Here is a 17,781-nt window from a genome sequence, read left to right as displayed (position 1 = left end):
GTCCTGATATGCAAATTGACGTGGAAACAAAAAATCAATACAAATTGACGTGAGAACAAGTAAAAGTTGGGCAAAAAACTGAGAACTCGAGAAACGAATAAAGAGCTTGTTCTCGCTATTCTGCATGAAAACCGGGCATGTTCTCAACATACGCAAGTTGACTTTATGAAGTTTATGAAGACTTTATATATTCGTTACTTCTACCCCCAATTGTGAATCATATACAATCTTCCAATAGGAAAAATTGAATGCCAATCTAATAATGGTCAATTTTAACGGCCATCGTTGTATTTAATTGTAACTAAAGTTTTTTTTATAGTTTTGGGGAATCCTTCCTAGTATAACCTAGCCATCTCTTTCTCAGCTTATTCCAAATGGGGCGAATCCATTAGGTTGGTTTTATCGATATTTCGAGAGAAAAAAAGAAAAGATTGGCAACTCAATTTTGCAGCAAAGCAAAACCACAATTTTACGCATTTCTTCTCTAATGTCGTTAGATTGCGTAAGGTTTTAATCGTGTTTTCTGATGCTGTTATGTTGCTATTTCCCTAGTGTAAGCTGGGCTTTTCCAAATCTTGTTAGGATCCTACCGTTCCCCTTTATGTCTATAAAACACGTTTGTTCACTTTATATTATCGCGAAATCTCTACAGTCCTGGCAGTGTCATTGTCGAGTTGGACGTGGGCGCGGTCGAAGGGGAGGTGGAGAACCTTATCAGTAACGCCTCTAGGGTTCTTCTTGGAGATGCCACCCTTGGACTCGACAAAAGCTATTTCAAAATCCAGGATCCAAAGGGTAAGATGCATTAAAGTAACTCTTGCTGTTTTTCCACCAATACATGAAGCTAAAAATTCAAAAATTTTAAAATAAAAGGTGTGTTATTCTTTAAAACTTCTCTAAAGTAAGTACAGCACTCTCCTTTTCGGTATATATTTGTATGCAGAGGATTCAAACAAAGAGTGAAGTATTTTCCTTTTTTATTCTTTTCATATCTCGATTATGTTCAAATCTTGTTTTTTTTTTAATTCGACTAAGGAAATTCCACTTTTACCAGGTACTGATAAATGCAAGCCACCAAAAATAACACTTGAGCTGCCTAAAGAATTGAATCACGCACAGCAGATCCGCCGCTCCAAAAGTTACATAATTAAATCTGAGGTCCTTTGGGATTGTGGTTCTGATCTTAGTCGCTTCAGTACGTCTTGGACATTCTCAAAGCAGTACAATGAGAGTGGTTATTTTGAGACGTATATCAAAAGAGAGGGCTACCTTGCTACTAGCTACGAGATTGCAAGAGATTCACTCCCCTATGGGAGATACTATCTACAGCTAGATGCTGGGATTAAACACACAAGAATGTTCAGCTATGCTTTTGGATTCTTTGAGATTACTAAGACTCCTCTATTGGTCAAAATATCTGGGCCAGAGAGGGTAGTGAAGGACACAAATGATGTGTTTGCACTTGATGCAAAGGGCTCACAGGACCCGGATGTGCTTGGACAAAGCTATAATACAATGACATTCGAATGGTACTGCAAGAGAAGTGACGAGGAGTGGCCTTACCCACTCTATACCAAAGTCACCCGAAGGTTAATCCAGCAAGTAAGAGAGGCTAGACCTAATGAGACTCTTCAAGACTCTGGCTGTTATGGTACAGGTATTGGACGGCTCAGTGAAACTGGACCAGTGTTGACAATGAATTTGTTGAATATGACCGGTGGAGTAACGTATGATATAGCTATGGTTGGTATGAAGGATACACGAGAGGAAGTGGCATCCCATTCAATAGATGTCGCAAGGGCAGTATTTACCATGACGATCCAGTAAGTATTATATTAAATCTAAGTTGTCAACTTTTACCAATGAACCAATGCAAGCCATTTGTCCACCTACTCATCCAGTGTCCAGAAATGCATGTTATAGAATAATAAAATATATTTGAAGACACCCAAGAAAAATTCTACACTTTCATAAAAGCCTATAGTTAACCAATAATGACAATCCAAAAAACCCATACTATAATTTAAATGTTGTAATTATCCATTTGACTGCAAACATCAAGAAAATCACTTGTTTAGAAGATCTGGGTGAGTACAACTATTCCCAGTAAAAAAAAACAGTCACAATACAGATAATTTGTCTATAATTAGATGCAAAAGATAAGAAAGGTTGCTTACAGTATAGAAAAGCAGTAATCTTGATAAAATTTTATGTAAAGTATATTTTATATCTAGCCTGACAGAATATATAATCATATAATCTATTTCAATTTCAGGCAGTATTTTTTTAGCTCTGGTATTGTATGTCATTGGACACATGTTTACCTTTTTTTTTATAAATGGCTACATAACATTTTGGTTTTGATCATAACCTGTTGACGTCCCTCTGAAATAATAATTTCAGGAATTCTGGCTAATGTTGGCACGTTTGCATTGGGCTTAAATATTGCAAATAATTTTTTATGAACTAGAATGATTCTTATAGCAGTAGCAGGCCTCGAAACATTGGGGAGAGGGGGACTGTACAGAAACATCAAGCAAGTTGTTGTCCTTATAATTTAATTTATTTTATTTTTATTTTTTTTTGGGGGGGGGGCACATGCCCCCGATGCCCCACCCCCAGCTTCGGCCCTGTGTGTGCTTCAAATGAAGAGGTTTGATATAAAGAATACCTAGCTAGGGACTAGTGTTTAGAAATAATAACTTTCACTCCTTGGAAATAATTCAAAATGCATCAAAACTATCCCTTCTCCTTTAAATTTTAAGGGTACATACCTTTTATAAAATGCAATAACGCTATAATAAATTTAAGTAAGTTATAAGTAACCAAAGGGAGTTCATTGTAACACTGTAACACTGTAAACACAAAGGAAGTACAGACAAGACGGCTAGTTATGGTTCAGCTTATAGTCAGACAAACAAAACCAAATCAATGCACAACCATTTAGCTCGTAACACACTCTCTTATGTAGCTACTAGACATTTAAGCCTGTAAATCTAAACAACTCCTATAAGTTAAGTAACTAACAAGTAATTCAAATCGCTTTCCCATCATTTTGAGATTTGTACCGCAATGCACTTACATTCTGAGTCCAAAGCGCAACCATCTTGTTGCTGTTCACTTTAAATCTACGTAGATAGACACACTGATGTAACATTTCAAAATTGATTTCGTTTTTTACAAAAAAATTGAAGATGCGGATAATAATGGCCATTTTCAAATGATAAGCCTCAGTCAGCCCAGAAACAATTTCAATCGCGCGCTCCCATCACTAGTGCCAGACCTCTACAGTGTCAATGTCCCGGATGTTAAAGTCTCCATAGGAGCTCTCTGTAAATATGACGGACGATTTTTAGTATTTGTTTTTGCTTTTAATAAAAGCTCATCAAAAATAGAAGCGTAAGAAAAAAGATGTTTAAAAATGTTAGAAAATTTCTTTGCTAGGTTGCGTCTCGCGTATTTTTTTTTTCGGGCGCGCACAGGATTAAGCAATCAAAACAACAACAACAACAAAAAGAGAAAATAAGGAACTGCACAAATTTATTATCTCCTTTGTTCTGTAGTCTCCTGCTTGTTACCAAGGCCGGTTGCGCTAAGACTATGTGGTGTGCCAACGCGCATGAAAAATCGAATCATTCAAGAGGACGGATTTTTAAAAGAACAGTGTCTTTCTAAATTTCAAAAAAATGTCCCTAGTACCATCATACATTCTTAATAACCTTACAATTTCAGGTGCATTCAGAATTGTGGAAAATACAGCCCTGAGAAAGATCTCATTCTAAAAGCTCGATGTTACGGGACTCTGTGTGATGCTGATAAGATTTCCTATGTGTGGTATGTCCTTCAAAAGAAGAAGGTAGAAAACGAGGACCCATGGATCGAAGTATGGCGATTCCTTGGCAAGGAGCCAAGAATGTCTTTTAAACCCAAGTTCTTCGACATCCGCAAGGAGTACAAGATCATGCTGGAATCAAAGGCAGAATCTGGGATAACATCGCAGTCAAATTTTACCATAATAGCCAACGTCCCTCCTCAGGGAGGTATATGTAAGGTGGACAAACTAATCGGCGAAGCATTCACTACGAAGTTCAACTTTTCGTGCGAGGGATGGGAGGACGAGGATCCGCCACTCAGTTACAAGTTCCAATACACAAAGGATTCCGGAGTTAGATTCTTGTTGCAAAATAACAATAACTCTAAGGTTACAACCCAACTACCGGTGGGGAATACCGAAATGGACTACGCAATTCCGGTCAGCATCACAATCAGCGATGCGCTTGGGGCAGGGACTGAAGTGGAAATCATTGTCAAGGTAAAACAGAAGGACTGAGTGGGATGAAAATGGAACTAGCAATTTTTTTGCCGGTTTTTATTTTCTGAACATCATTCTTATCATTTTTTTTTCAAGTGTCCATGTTGTGAATCAAGCTCATATTTATATTGGATGCCGGAAATATAGATAACTCATATGCGAAGCGTTTGCTTATCATATTTATTCTTACAGTGATTGGTCATAAAATACCATTTTTTATCCAACTGCACTTGACAACGCTTATTGAAATAGGTGTATGTTAAAATTGCGCCCTCCTCTATTCTATCTGTTCAATCTATTCTTGTTAGTATTGGTGATAGCGGTTCAATAATTACCGTCGACGATGTGATGAGCTTGGATCACCAAGCATAAACAATAAAAAATAATAATAATACCATTTGAAAAGATCTCAACTCATGGTGCTAAAAATAAGTAAAGCTCACTCAAAAAAAATAAGTAAAAACTCATTTCACTTACCGTCTTTGATGATAAATGATAAAACATGACCATTATATTATCTCTATTTGAGCAACTTTGGTCTGCACTGGTCTGCAACGTCGGTTTAGTACTTGAGAAATTGCTCACACCGCATGAGGCCCGTATAACCCATTTTCAAACCCTTCAATATTTTAAAACCAAGCTATTTGCTGGTTTGTTAGTCCACGATGAGTAATGAAAAATCTATGTTGAAGGTTGAAGTATGGAAAATTATACAGAGAAATACAACCCTCCATTCTCTAGTTTAGACGAGTATTTTTCTATGAGTGGAGAGGTGACTTACAATCTGATGAACATTTGAAAGCGTATTTGGAAATACTTGTGCATGCATTATGAAAATAGTATAAGTAGGCTATCTTGATTTCAAACTGTTAGCAGCAAACATGAATTATTCTTAAACACCATGCGCCAATTTTCATTCTTCTCTTCTCACGTTCCATCTGGCTCTTTAGAACACTAACATTTCTGACAATTCCAATGCATTAATTTCCTTTTTAGATATCAAATCAATTTCATATCCATCTCTTCGGCCTTATGGACTCCATAGAAAAAGTATAATCAAGGAATAAGTAATTTATTAGCAATTACTATGATTAAGTAAGAATTCAAGCTGTAGGAACTTTCTAAGTTGTTCGAAGGAAATTTAGCTGAGTGGTAGGGGGTTCAGTCTTTTGATGTAGGGGAGGCCACCATATCCACTATGCCCCTGCAGCGAAACCTTAAACGAGCTGTAGCATTTCGCTCAAAACAAAGGCGAGCTATTGTACGGGGCCACAAGTATCGCAGTTCTAGTATACAGTATTTCCTAGTTTCTGACTAATTGGCATAATCTGAATAAATAGATAACCGAAATACTCTGAAACCGCATTCACATATTAGAGCGTTAGGTCACTTACACAATGTCTTTTGTGTTGTGTAAAGGGAAAGTGTGGTACTCTTGGGAATTCATGAATACTCTTGTGGGTCTAATTTGTCTAACAGTCTAACTATGCATGTCGTTCTTCCTCTTGCACGTGTGCATGTTATCATATTTCCAGTCCTCTGTCATCTCAGACTAAGCCATGGCTCTTCACACTTAAACCATCCAATGCTTCATCTTCAGGTGCCAAGGTAGGGATGTCTTTCTTTCTTTCTCTCTGTTTCATTTTTCTTCTTCTTCCATCTTCCAGCGTGTGCGCCATACAGCAGCACAATAACCTGCTCGTAAGGTTAACAAATTTTCAGTATGGAGAGGGTCCTGAGGGGGTAAAACGGGAGCCGGGATTCGCCTTATTAGGGTTAACAGGAACGGGATTTGTCTACCTACTGTCTACTATTTGTCAACATGCTTCAACTGGAACATGATTTTTCAAATCTCTTCTTGTTTATGCTGAAAACTTCGTTAATCTATATAATTAAATATAATATTTTTCGCAGCTTTTAAATAGAGAGCTTTTTAATAGCATCAAACTTGAAAGTTTGTTGCTCAGCGGACGTCACTTCCTAAGACTCCCAGCCCTTCTAAATTCAGGCACTCTTGTCTGCCCCCTGCCCTGGATAATATACAGTACAGCCACCGCGATATAAAGGCCGGGAAACGGGATTTGGACCCCCCCCCCCCCTTCAGGACCCTGTATGCAAATTTGTATTCTACGGCATTTATGAAATATGTTTGTTTTTTAACCAGGAAGCGAAATTGCGTTAACGAGTGCATGTTGAACGAGACGTTTACAAAGCGTGTTTTTTTGCATGCATTACTCAGATATAACATTATCCTATAATTTAAGTGATAATGCATGAAAACATCTAAGACAAGTTCACATAACTCATATCATTAGACATAAACAAGAAACTACTAAGTGGTCTAATGATCTTGGTGAAGAGACATATCGAGTATTGATTGTAAAAAAAAACACCTCGCCCGCGTCCCCAGGCGCTCTGACCGGGTGTCCTGCGGTGGGTTATCGAAAGTGTGACGTCCACAGTCAGTGGCCCCGCACCAGACCCATCGCTTTCTCACGGATTATCTCGGAACACAGGAAACCCTACTTAAAAAAGTAGGCTATAACGACCTTAAATCGTGCTACCGGGTGATGTCAGAGATACATCTGCCAAGACTGCAAATCGCGGTTGAAGTGCTATCAGGTGTATACAAGAGAGCGTAAGATGCTCTCTTGGTCTATATCAATACATTGACAAACATGGCAAGTGCGGAAGAAATCCTGGTACTAACATCCTCTGGGACCCAGGGCGTCGCGGAGATCGAGCACACAGAGAGCGCGCGAGAAAGAAAGAGGACTCCGATCTCCGCGACGCCCTCTTTTTTTTTCGCATGCTCCCTGTGTGCCCGATCTCCGCGACGCCCTGGGTCCTCGAGGATGGGTGACTAACACCACTCGTCTTTAACTATTGTTTAAAGTTTGTCATGTGACCGAACTGAAATAAGAATAAAGAAAACGGTAAAATTTGACTTAATAAAGGCAATTACCATCACTGACAAATAAAAACTTGTAGAACGAGGTATCTGGTATAAAAGTCATTTCCCCCCACCTTATTATTAACACAGGCGGAACACCTATCAAAAGTGAAAGGGGCATTTAAAACTCTTTGAACGCCTGAGTAGTTTTAAACCCTGCTTGTTAGCCGTTTCGCTAGGTTTTATTTGATCTGACACGCGCAATAATAACTATCAGAATTACCTAACATTGACGGACAAGAATTTACTAGCACTGCCGTACTCGTTTAGATGCCGCAAATTTGATATTATCAAATGTCGCTGCGGTTTTGAATTTCAAATCAAATAAAATTTCTTATTTAAAAATAAGAAATTTTATATGGCGAAAAAAAAGGACCTGTGGCTAGTAGACTGATGCTAGACCTCCTCTAGCATAACCAGCGTTATTTATAATAGCGTCTCACTAAAATAAACGCCGCGTCTTGATCAAGGAATAAAAAAAACCCTTGGGCGTTTAACGAGTACATACATATTAACTTAAAACTCTCAACTACTAGGCAGATGAATGTCATACTTAGTACCTTAATCGCTATAGGGTATCATCTCTAATGTTTCTGTTGTGGAAAACTCTGTCAGGTGAAGCCTACGGTAGTGAGGAACGTGACGTTGTTCCAGTATACAGTTGGCGCGAATAGCAGGTTGAGTATACTGCTGAAGAACAATGATGTCAAACAAGCCACGAATCTCGCGAACGAGGTGCTATCCATGATGTCTAACGATGCGGTCACAAATATGACAGCGGAAGACAAAATAAAGGTTTGAGTAATACTGATTCCTAGTTTGGGTCAGTTTATTGGCCATCACTAGCTGTTTTGCAAGATAGGCGCTTTCAGACCCCTGTGTGTATTGCTGTTACGTCGGGTCCCAAAGGGTTTACCCCGTCTAAAGAAATTGATATCTATGTGATTCCAGTAAAGTTCGATTACCCATTCTTCCCGCCATCTTCTCCGTGAATTTTAATCGCAGGATTTTGGCAAAAATGCAGTGCTCGTGACCCCATATTACCATTTGTTTCAATCTCACTGATCTTTTAGATTGAAAAGCCAATTGGGTTTTATATCACTCTGGCAAATAGAGGTTTGTTGCGTAAAAAGGAACTGATTAATTTAAACTTTGGGTGCCAGGATACCAAGTCAACAGAAAGGGAATTTTTTGTTACTTCATAACTCCACCTGCCTCGACAATACTCTTCCTATAGCTCAGCCGGCCATTAGATTTCCCATAATGGTCCTCTTTTTTAGATCAAAGACGAGATGATGTCACAGATGGCGAGTGTGAATGTCAACGACATAAGTAAGCTCATCCAGGTGGCGTCTGTGGTCGCTGGCGTGACGTCGAACAGGACAGAGCTGTCAGAGGCCTCTCAAGTAAGCGGGACTTAGGCATCAGACGTAAACGCAGGCTTTTAGATCTTGCTATTGGCTGGTGAAATGCAAAGAGCACTCCTTTCTTACGCCTCACAAATAAACAGGCTTATAGGCCTCAACAGGATAATAGGCCTTAAAGAACACTTTCACACAGAAACTGTCAGAGAGGTCCCAAGGGTAAATAAGTCTTTATTGAGGGCATTATTCTAAGAACGAAAAGTGAGCGCTACAACAACTGTCATACATACATGCACTTCGAACTCTAGGTTTTTAGTTCAGGCAGATTAAAAAAAGACGTTAACCCATGTGGGATTTTTCAGGCTAGCTTCTTTCCTTTTTAATGGTGGTTTATTGAATAAACAGTGGTCCAAGAAAAACTCATGACACAGCACCTTAAGCGGCTATTCATTCTTCTTATTGTACAATTCGGAGCCTTGTGGGAGATTTGAGTCTTAAAATAACCTCCAAATTTAAAAGTACGTTCATCAGGTACCTCATCCATGATAATAGCAAGTGAATCCATTGAAATCACGTACAGTGAAGTTTAGTACGATGCTAATGGTATTTTACCACGTTTATATCTTTGTATCGTCGCCACAGGAAAAGTCATTGCTTGTCCTGGAATCCATGACTTCAGCGTTCTCTCAAATTTCGGGAAACGATACAAAAGATTCTACAAAAAGTGTGATGGCTGAGGCGGGAGAGAATCTGCTTCACTGCATCGGTAACGTGCTGGAAACGTCAGCCTTCTACGCCAAAGTGCCAGCAGGTGATAAGGGAGACAGCGAGGCGGAAAAGGATGACAATAAGAAGAATAAGGTAGACAGTGGGCATTAATTCGAGTTGTGGCGTATATTCAGGTTCAATGTTTAATCGTTTAATTCAGCTTATTGTGGCGAAGTTTGTGTGTAGCGTAACTTGTTGTTTTCATACTTGCAACGGCTTCTAAACCTAAGTAGCCAACAAGTTTTTTAAACCTTTAGATATAGACCAATTTTCATAAATTGATATTTCATAAATTGAGATTTCATAAATTGTCTGCGAATTGGATGATAAGAGTTGTCGCATATGATAAACTGCACATTGTGACGCACAAAAAATATTTCAGTAAGGCCCCACAGGTTAATTGAGTCTTGTAATAAGGTCAATACTTAATACACAGAAAACTCTTAAAAGCACCGCACAGGCCGCAGAGGTTTTTTTCCCTTTTGAGTGCGATTACGTGTCTCAGCATCAAAGTAACTAATTTGAAGGAGATATGTTTAGGGTTAGGACTAGAGGGAGGAGTGTGCCTTATGTAATGAAACAAACTTTTCAATTTCTTAGAATAAAATGTCAGCAAAGAAAGCATTAGCAATGATTGAAAACGTCGGCGACAGTTTGTTGAAGAGACAGACAACGGAAGATGAACCAATCCTGATCCAGACACAAAGCATTCAGATGGTCCTTGACAGAAAAAAGCCCGAGGATCTCAGTAAGCCTAAAAGTGTGGGGAATAGCAAGGTTGCACTGCCTAAATCGGATGTGCTTCTACGAGGCATGGGAACCCACTCAGCTGTCGACACACAGGTAGTAATTCTGCCAATCATATGTGGATAACCAATTATTTAGCTTTGATGACAGTTTTCTTTTCGATTAAGTGTACGCTCTTTTAACAGAAAATCTAAGGGTAAATAAATACCTTGCGGGCCCCGGTTTAAGCGAAAAGTTTACGAACTCCAGGAGATCTTAATAGACTACTGTGCCATTGTAGTTTTACGGCCTTTAATGCTTATGTTCGGCGGCACAACAGAATACAAATATAAAAGCATACTATCATCTATTTATCTACAACAACTACTCATTTCGCAAGAAATAACTATTCACATGCCCTAGATCCACGCTTGACTTTGAATTTAAAAGTAGTTTCGATTTACTTGATTTTATTCAATAAGCTAACATTTATATAGCCGCCAACTTGAAATCAGTCATTACCGTTTTGTATTCAGATGCTTTCAATGAAGCAAAACCCGTATACATGGGACGCAAGCGCGGATAAAGTTAAGTCCCCTGTTCTCAGTATCGACTTAAAAGACACTTCCGGTCAAAAGCTTGAAATTTCTGGATTAAGAGAGGAAATTGAGCTCATAGTCGAAGGACCACCCGATGCAAAGGTCTTACCACCAATAGCCAGCTTTCTCAAACCGAGCGTCAATGGCAGCATGCAATTTCACACAACAAACGTTACATCCAAAGACGTGACCATACAAGTGACGCTGATACCTACAGGAGGAAAAGAACTGTCGGTTTATTTCAGACATAGACGGCGCCCTACAGTGGAAACCCATGATTATCATACCAAGGTACCTGACTACTCTAGCTGTACAAAGGTCAGTGATAAGGATCTTGAAAGCGGGCAAGTACTCACGGATTATGGAATCGGCGATAGTGTAACCCAGGAGGCAGGATACTTCAACTGTACCAGGGACCCTTACGTGATAACTATATCACAAGAAATGATAAACGGTACAGGATTATACTTCATTGGTTTGTTGTATAACCACACGGGGGCCGATGCGAAGTCAAGGAGACGAAGATCTTGTTTATCCGGGAGACAGAAACGAGATGTGATTTGTGCCGAGTTCAAGGACCCACCAACCACTCCTCCTCCTACACCGCAAATCATTCGCCCAAAGTATGATCCTCAGACAGACGTAAACTACTCAATAGCTATATCAGCAAAGTCGTGCTTGTATTGGTCGGAGGATAAACAGAAATGGACGAGCGATGGCTGTAGGGTAAGTAGTTTGTGTGCACTTGCGCTCTTGTATTTAGCAGAGCATGATGTGAAAGCGGTTAAGGGGACATACTTTATGGCGTCTATTTAGTATTACCTGTATTGTGTATCATTACCCGTCTCAGCTTATAACTGAAATAAATCTTGTTTTTCGATGGTCATTTACAAGTCATACTAGTGTCCATTCCCAGCAAAATAAAACATAACCAAAACGAGCGTTCTTGTAAAGTTTTCTTGAAGAATATACTTGTTATATATGATACTTGCTATAATCGCCTTGCAGGTCAGCCCCAAGATTATGAACAGCTCGATCGTGTGTCTGTGCAACCACTTGTCGTCATTTGGGGGAGACTTCTTCGTGGCGCCAAACCCCATCGACTTCGACAAAGTCTGGGCAGGATTTGCTAACATCGGAAAGACCAAGAACTTCGTCGTGTTGACTACCCTTTGTACTATATTCGCGTTCTACATAATAGCTGTTATATTCGCAAGAAGAGCGGACAAAAGTGACAAACAAAAGGTAAGTTTAGTTAATTAATCTTGGAAGAGCCTTCAAGTGAATTTTGTTCTTTATTTATTTTGATTACATTTTGAAAAAGATACCAAGTAACGGTACTGTAACGATGAATATAAAACCGTGCACTTACAATTGGTTTCATCTCTGGCACACTTTATTTTGTCAGATTAAATAAAAATATTGCATATTGCCAGAAGAACTATTAATTCGGCGTATTCGACAACCATTTACTAGGCATGTCTCAATTTCAAGGGATGCGCGAACGTTATTTAAAATTTTTGAAAGAGAAATAAATATCTGAAGCTAGTCGCTGTCCTTGCTAAAATACAGCTGGAATGTTGAATTACAAGCGCACAAAGTGGTTGAGTCATAGGAATAGGAGGCTGCATCAGCCAGTCGCTAGACGGTCAGACGGCCATGGATGATAGTTTACATCGTTATTTGTTTGTGCACATTTTGTTTAAAAGAAGAAAAAACGGAAAACCTATAGTGAACTTGGGAGAACCAGCAAATCATCTCATGGAATCGGGAACCGAACCCAGAACCCGCGATAATAAGAGGCACAGGCACCCCAGAGCAACGCGCTGCCAACTGCGCCAGCCAGGCTCCCCTGCTAGCGTAAGCAATACCTAATCTCCTGCTTCGTTCAGGTCTTGAGCTCCGTACCAGTCGGGCAAACACCAAATGGCACGTACTGCTACGAGATCACGGTATACACTGGTATATGGCGACGCTGCGGTACAACTTCCAACGTGGCTATGAAGATATACGGAGACGATATGGACACCGGCACGGTGCCACTGTCGTACAGCGCAATGTGTGACAAGAAGCTCTTCGCACGAGGAAGCGTGAACACATTTATTTTCCCTGCAGAGCAAAGCCTAGGAGATATCCAACACATTAAGGTATGGAGTAGGGTGATCGCTTGGGAGCTAGTGCACCCTTCCTCCCCCTATTAATCGTCTTTTTAGTGAATTGCCATGTCTTTTTAATTGCACCGAATCCCTTCCCCGCACACGCCTAAGCAACTTGAACACGTTGGTTGTCGATAAATTAGAGTTGGCTTCTTTTCTCAGGTGTGGCACGACAATTCCGGCCGCCATCCTGCCTGGTACCTACGACAAGTGGTCATCCGGGACGTGCAGAGTGACCACAAGTGGTTCTTTGTCTGTAACAAATGGCTCGCACTGGAGAAGGGAGACGGTCGGATTGATAAAGTGTTCTATGCATCATCTGAAGAAGAAATTAACAGCTTTAAGAATAAATTCTACAACCGCGCCGCAACTGGTCTTGGCGATGGTCATCTGTGGATGTCAGTGGTTACCAGACCCCCTACGAGTCCATTCACGCGTGTACAGAGAGTCACGTGCTGTTTATGTGTGCTGTTGACGGCGATGGTGACGAACGCTATGTTCTATCAGTTTGGGGAAGAATCCAAGGACTCATTCCAGCTAGGACCACTCGTGCTTAGCGTCAAACAAATCATCATAGGCATAGAAAGTAGTCTTCTTGTGGTACCGATCAACATTTTTATTGTGATGCTATTCAAAAACAGCAAACGAAAGAATGACAATGAGAAAAATCAGGATAGAGAAAAGAAAGAAAAGAAAGGCTTTGCGTTCCCACATTTTTGTATATACGTGGCCTGGGTGCTTGCAATTTCTGCATCCCTTGCGTCCGCAACATTTACGCTGTTCTATAGCATGATGTGGGGACGAGAGGTGTCCAATCAATGGCTCACATCGATCTTGGTGTCGTTTTCACAAGACGTCATCTTCATCCAGCCTATCAAAGTGGTAATTGTGGCATCGCTTCTCGCTTTCATCATAAAAAAAGCTCCGGAGGAACAGATGGAGAAGGAAGAATCAGCGCATGCCCAGAAAAACGGCGGCGCGTCACACTTCAGCAAGGTTAAAGGCGAGATTGAGGAGCCAAAGTCTCCTAAGAGAGAGGAAATGGAGGTAAGTAAATCAGCTTGGATTGTACGCTACAGCATTTAGCGGTATTATTATTTGCAATTGCTGGGACGTTATCGCATAACCGAGACCGGAGGCTACGTAGTCTCGCCTCTTGTTATTTTGACTATGGGAAAGCTACCACACTCCCTTCCCTTGCAGCCTTATTGTGGTGGAACTCCGTGTTGACTTTGTGAAAGCTCCTAACACATCTACATTCCCTATAGGCTTGTTGTGGTCTGCCCTCGTGTTAGTTGGACTATGGAAAAGTTTCTAACACATCCCTTTTCACTGAAGGCTTGTTAAGTTCCGTCTTTGGGTTATGGAAAGGTATGATTCTTTTTTTCCCTTTCAGGTGTTTCGTCAGTACCGCGTTAGGGTGTTGAACATGGCGCGCACGTTGATTGAGCTCTTCTTCTACCTGACATTTGCCTGGATGTTAATGGTTCTGTGCTATGGCAGTAGAAGCGTTGGCAGGTTCCTCATGACAAAAGGCATCGATGATATCCTCATCAAGTTTGATAAGGTAAAGCGGGTAAAGTTTGGGCCTTTGTAACACGGAATCACAGAGATCTACGCAAAAACTGACTCGGAACTATAAGTGGCTATGTCGCCTCTATTAAGTGCCTCTTGCTTTGAGAAACAGAGTAGTTTTAGTTTCAGTTTGGTAACTTCTCTTGTGAACCTTTATTAAGGCCTATTTCTGTGGCCACAAGGTTTAGTCACAAAGGTGGCCGCAACTATGGTAGTTGCGCCTATTTATTCGGAAGTAAAATATTAAGCCTACCCCGCAACACTATTCACTGTGAAGAACATCGATACAGACGAAGTGTCAATTGGAGGCCACAAACCCTTTCACGCTATTTCATAAGACACACACGGTAATTTCATGTTTGTTGTGTGCAGATTGGCAGTGAAGAGAATTTCTGGAAGTGGGCAGAGACCTACATGGTACCTGGCATGTATGATCCGACCTGGTACAATAATCAGCCGTTTGAATACAAGGAGGGATTCTTATCCAATCGGATCGGCTACTTGGTTGGAATGCCAAGACTCAGGCAGCTCAGAGTTGAGAATGGTAAGCACCGGAGAAAAAAGATGCTGCAGTGATGATAATGCTGATATTACTAGCCTCGAGTAGCAGTCAGGGGCGTTCCTGGGCTGTTTTCCCCTTTAAGCACTCTATCAAAATTTTGCCAAATATAATTTACCGGGTGGTAAACCTAGTTAATTTGCTAAAGGCAGGTTCGCTTCTGTCAGTAGTCTTGAATGCATTGTACAAATCTTCCACCTTGTGATTTTTCCATACTTTCTATGAACATATTAGAACATATATGTTGTCCTTTTCAGACGAGTGCCCTATTGGTGACCGTTACGACAGCTTCGCCACGAGACTCAGGCCTTGTTATCCACACTACTCCTTTAAAGCGGAGTATAAAACATTATACAACAGACCTGGTTGGGACGCCCTCACACAGAACGAAACCTTCTTTCACTCGGAGTTCGAGCTATATCAGATGTGTCCTAGACCATGGCGCTACAAGACGGCATCGAGCCTCCACACCCTCCCCTTCCAGGGAGACAAAGATTTATACGGTGGGGGTGGATATGTGGCAGACTTGGGATATACTGCATCGTCGGCATTGAGGGTAATGCACAATCTGAAGAAGAATAATTGGATCGATGAAAGGACACGTGCTGTTTTTATGGAGGTGCTGGTGTTTGAGCCGTCAAATAGTTACTTCAGTGCAGTCACTTATCTTTATGAAAGGTTGGCAACTGGAGGCGGTACGACGTATCGATCCATAAAAACAATGTCATTGTACGGTTCAAGGTCACACGGTCTGCAGTCCCTATACGCAGTTTGTGAACTGGTTCTGATCCTCATAGTGATATACTTTATCATTGCCGAACTCATCAAGCTCTACAGGCAGAGGTGCGCCTATTTCAAGTCTGCCTGGAACTGGATAGAGATTATTCAGGTTCTCGCTGCTATAGCAACCATTGTGCTGTCAATCTTCCGCCGTTACCATGCCAGCCAGCTAGTAAACCGCGTACACGAGAATCCCTTCAAGACATCTAGCTTCCACTACGTGGTTATGTGGTCGGAAATTGAAAATGCGCTAATGGCTGTTCTCATATTTGTTATCACTGTAAAGCTACTCAGGATCTTGAAGTTTAACAAACACATCAGCCTTCTCGCTGGTAGTATGAAGAAGTCTGCGAAGCGCCTGGTGTCCTACTCCGTGGTCTTCCTGGTAGCCTTCATAGCCTTTGCACAAGTGGCCTTCCTGGCGTTTGGTCCAACGACGACGGCCTATTCCACCGTAGTTCGAGTATTCCGTACACAGTTCTCTATGTTTGTTGGCGGTGATCCGGATTGGGAGGCCCTTAAATCTTCAAGCGGATTCATAGGTCCAATTTACTTCTTTGGATATATGACAGCAATGGCAACAATCTTGATCAATATGTTCATCGCGATTCTGAACGAAGCCTACAAGGAGGTTCATGCCTTTAGGAATCAAGACCCTGAAGACACTAAAATGATGCAGGTGTTTATAGACTATGCAACCGGAAGGTTAAAGGATAATATGTCTAAGATCAAGGACACTAAATTATTTCCCACTTCGCAACAGTACGACGTGGGGAACCCGTGGAGGTATGAGTCCGAGACAGAGCAGAAATACACGACGCTTGGATGGGGCGATAGCAGGAGCCAAGCCGTAGCCAACAACGAAGACGACGTGAACATCCTTGAAGAAGTCAAAGGGTGCTTCAAAGGATTGCGTTACGAGTTGGCGGCGTTGTCACTATGGTCACGGTCACGCAAGTACAAGGTAGAGAAGGCTTTCAAGGAGTCCAACCGTGATGCCTCCTCGGATTTTGCACAAGAATACTGCAGAGGGATGAAAATGAAGGCAACGTCCATCACCAACAGCATCCACAATGTCACCGATGACTTCTTTGGAAAGAAAAGGGAGACAGCGTTGTTGGATGACTATGATGGGTTTTCATCTGCTATCGATGAGGAGGGGGTATCACGGTATGATAGCGAGGTGTCTGGGTACGGTGATGATATCTCCCTCGTAGGAAGGCGCTTCAAAGACAAGGACTCATTGGTGAAGAACGCAGAGGACAGGGAGACCATTATATAAAAACAAGGAATTGTAATGGGAGCGAGGAATGTGGAGTGCCAAGCCTGGGTACACCTCAGGGTGCATGGCTCCGTATGTTACCGAAAGGCATGCAGGGTATACCAAACATCAATCTATCTAACTGCAGGAGTAATGGAAAATCTCTCAGCATGCTTATGTGCTCTCAGCATGCTTATGAGAGCAGCATGTACCCACAACACCAGGAAAAACTAAAAGCGAACGATAGCTGCTTGCCATGTGAACCAAAATCACAATAGCAGTACTATTCTTTTCTTTTAAGAATGTATTGAAGTTCGATAGCTTTCGAAAATTTAAACATGCATGCAAAAGGATATCAGCATCAGCATCCATACCAAATAAGAATTGTCAGTCCAATTTATTTCATCGAAAAAATATTATTGTATAATATGCAAACGATTGCGACTGATGAAAATTGGAATGTCTGTGGTTTATTTATTCCCTCAAAAAGCCATGTATTTAATCAAACTATTTTAGGGCAGAACCCTAAAATAAATTAAAGTTCTGAAAATTTGTGCAAATAGTAATTCTAATAACTAATAAAAACGTTATCCCAGGGAGCACGGGGACGTATGGATGATTGGGTGGGGTGGCCCCTAACCTTTAGACAAATGGTACAAGAAAACATTGGTTGAGCAGCGTAATCAGTTGACCGTCAGCTTGGCAATTCGCTAAATGGGGACACACTG

At 41.0% G+C, this 17,781-nt stretch overlaps 2 protein-coding genes across 10 annotated transcripts in view; one reads left to right on the top strand and one right to left on the bottom strand.

The window, feature by feature from the left end:
- The window catches only part of LOC5520842, an 89,837-nt gene extending 86,598 nt beyond the window's left edge, over positions 1–3,239 (bottom strand). The window contains exon 1 of the mRNA XM_048730793.1: positions 3,083–3,239. The gene's annotated coding sequence lies outside the window, so the exon portion shown is untranslated. The remainder of the gene's footprint in view (positions 1–3,082) is intronic.
- LOC5520731 overlaps positions 1–17,607 on the top strand; it is a 39,771-nt gene extending 22,164 nt beyond the window's left edge. For 8 of the 9 annotated variants that reach the window (XM_032365867.2, XM_032365864.2, XM_032365863.2 and 5 more), the window contains 15 exons: positions 653–795; positions 1,055–1,823; positions 3,733–4,312; positions 5,864–5,920; positions 7,881–8,060; positions 8,546–8,671; positions 9,272–9,490; positions 9,998–10,240; positions 10,660–11,448; positions 11,731–11,967; positions 12,615–12,869; positions 13,041–13,925; positions 14,275–14,445; positions 14,826–14,997; positions 15,270–17,607. In XM_032365867.2, coding sequence (XP_032221758.2) covers positions 653–795; positions 1,055–1,823; positions 3,733–4,312; positions 5,864–5,920; positions 7,881–8,060; positions 8,546–8,671; positions 9,272–9,490; positions 9,998–10,240; positions 10,660–11,448; positions 11,731–11,967; positions 12,615–12,869; positions 13,041–13,925; positions 14,275–14,445; positions 14,826–14,997; positions 15,270–17,074 — 6,631 coding nt within the window. In that variant the 3' untranslated portion in view covers positions 17,075–17,607. The remainder of the gene's footprint in view (positions 1–652; positions 796–1,054; positions 1,824–3,732; positions 4,313–5,863; positions 5,921–7,880; positions 8,061–8,545; positions 8,672–9,271; positions 9,491–9,997; positions 10,241–10,659; positions 11,449–11,730; positions 11,968–12,614; positions 12,870–13,040; positions 13,926–14,274; positions 14,446–14,825; positions 14,998–15,269) is intronic. The other variant, XM_048730797.1, reaches the window with a different exon arrangement.
- The last annotated feature ends 174 nt before the right edge of the window (positions 17,608–17,781 follow it).

The sequence above is a fragment of the Nematostella vectensis genome, chromosome 7 (assembly GCF_932526225.1).
Source record: "Nematostella vectensis chromosome 7, jaNemVect1.1, whole genome shotgun sequence".
In the NCBI taxonomy this organism is placed as follows: Eukaryota; Metazoa; Cnidaria; class Anthozoa; order Actiniaria; family Edwardsiidae; genus Nematostella; species Nematostella vectensis.
Note: the sequence above shows the minus strand (reverse complement) of the source record. Positions and strands in the feature narration are given on the sequence as shown.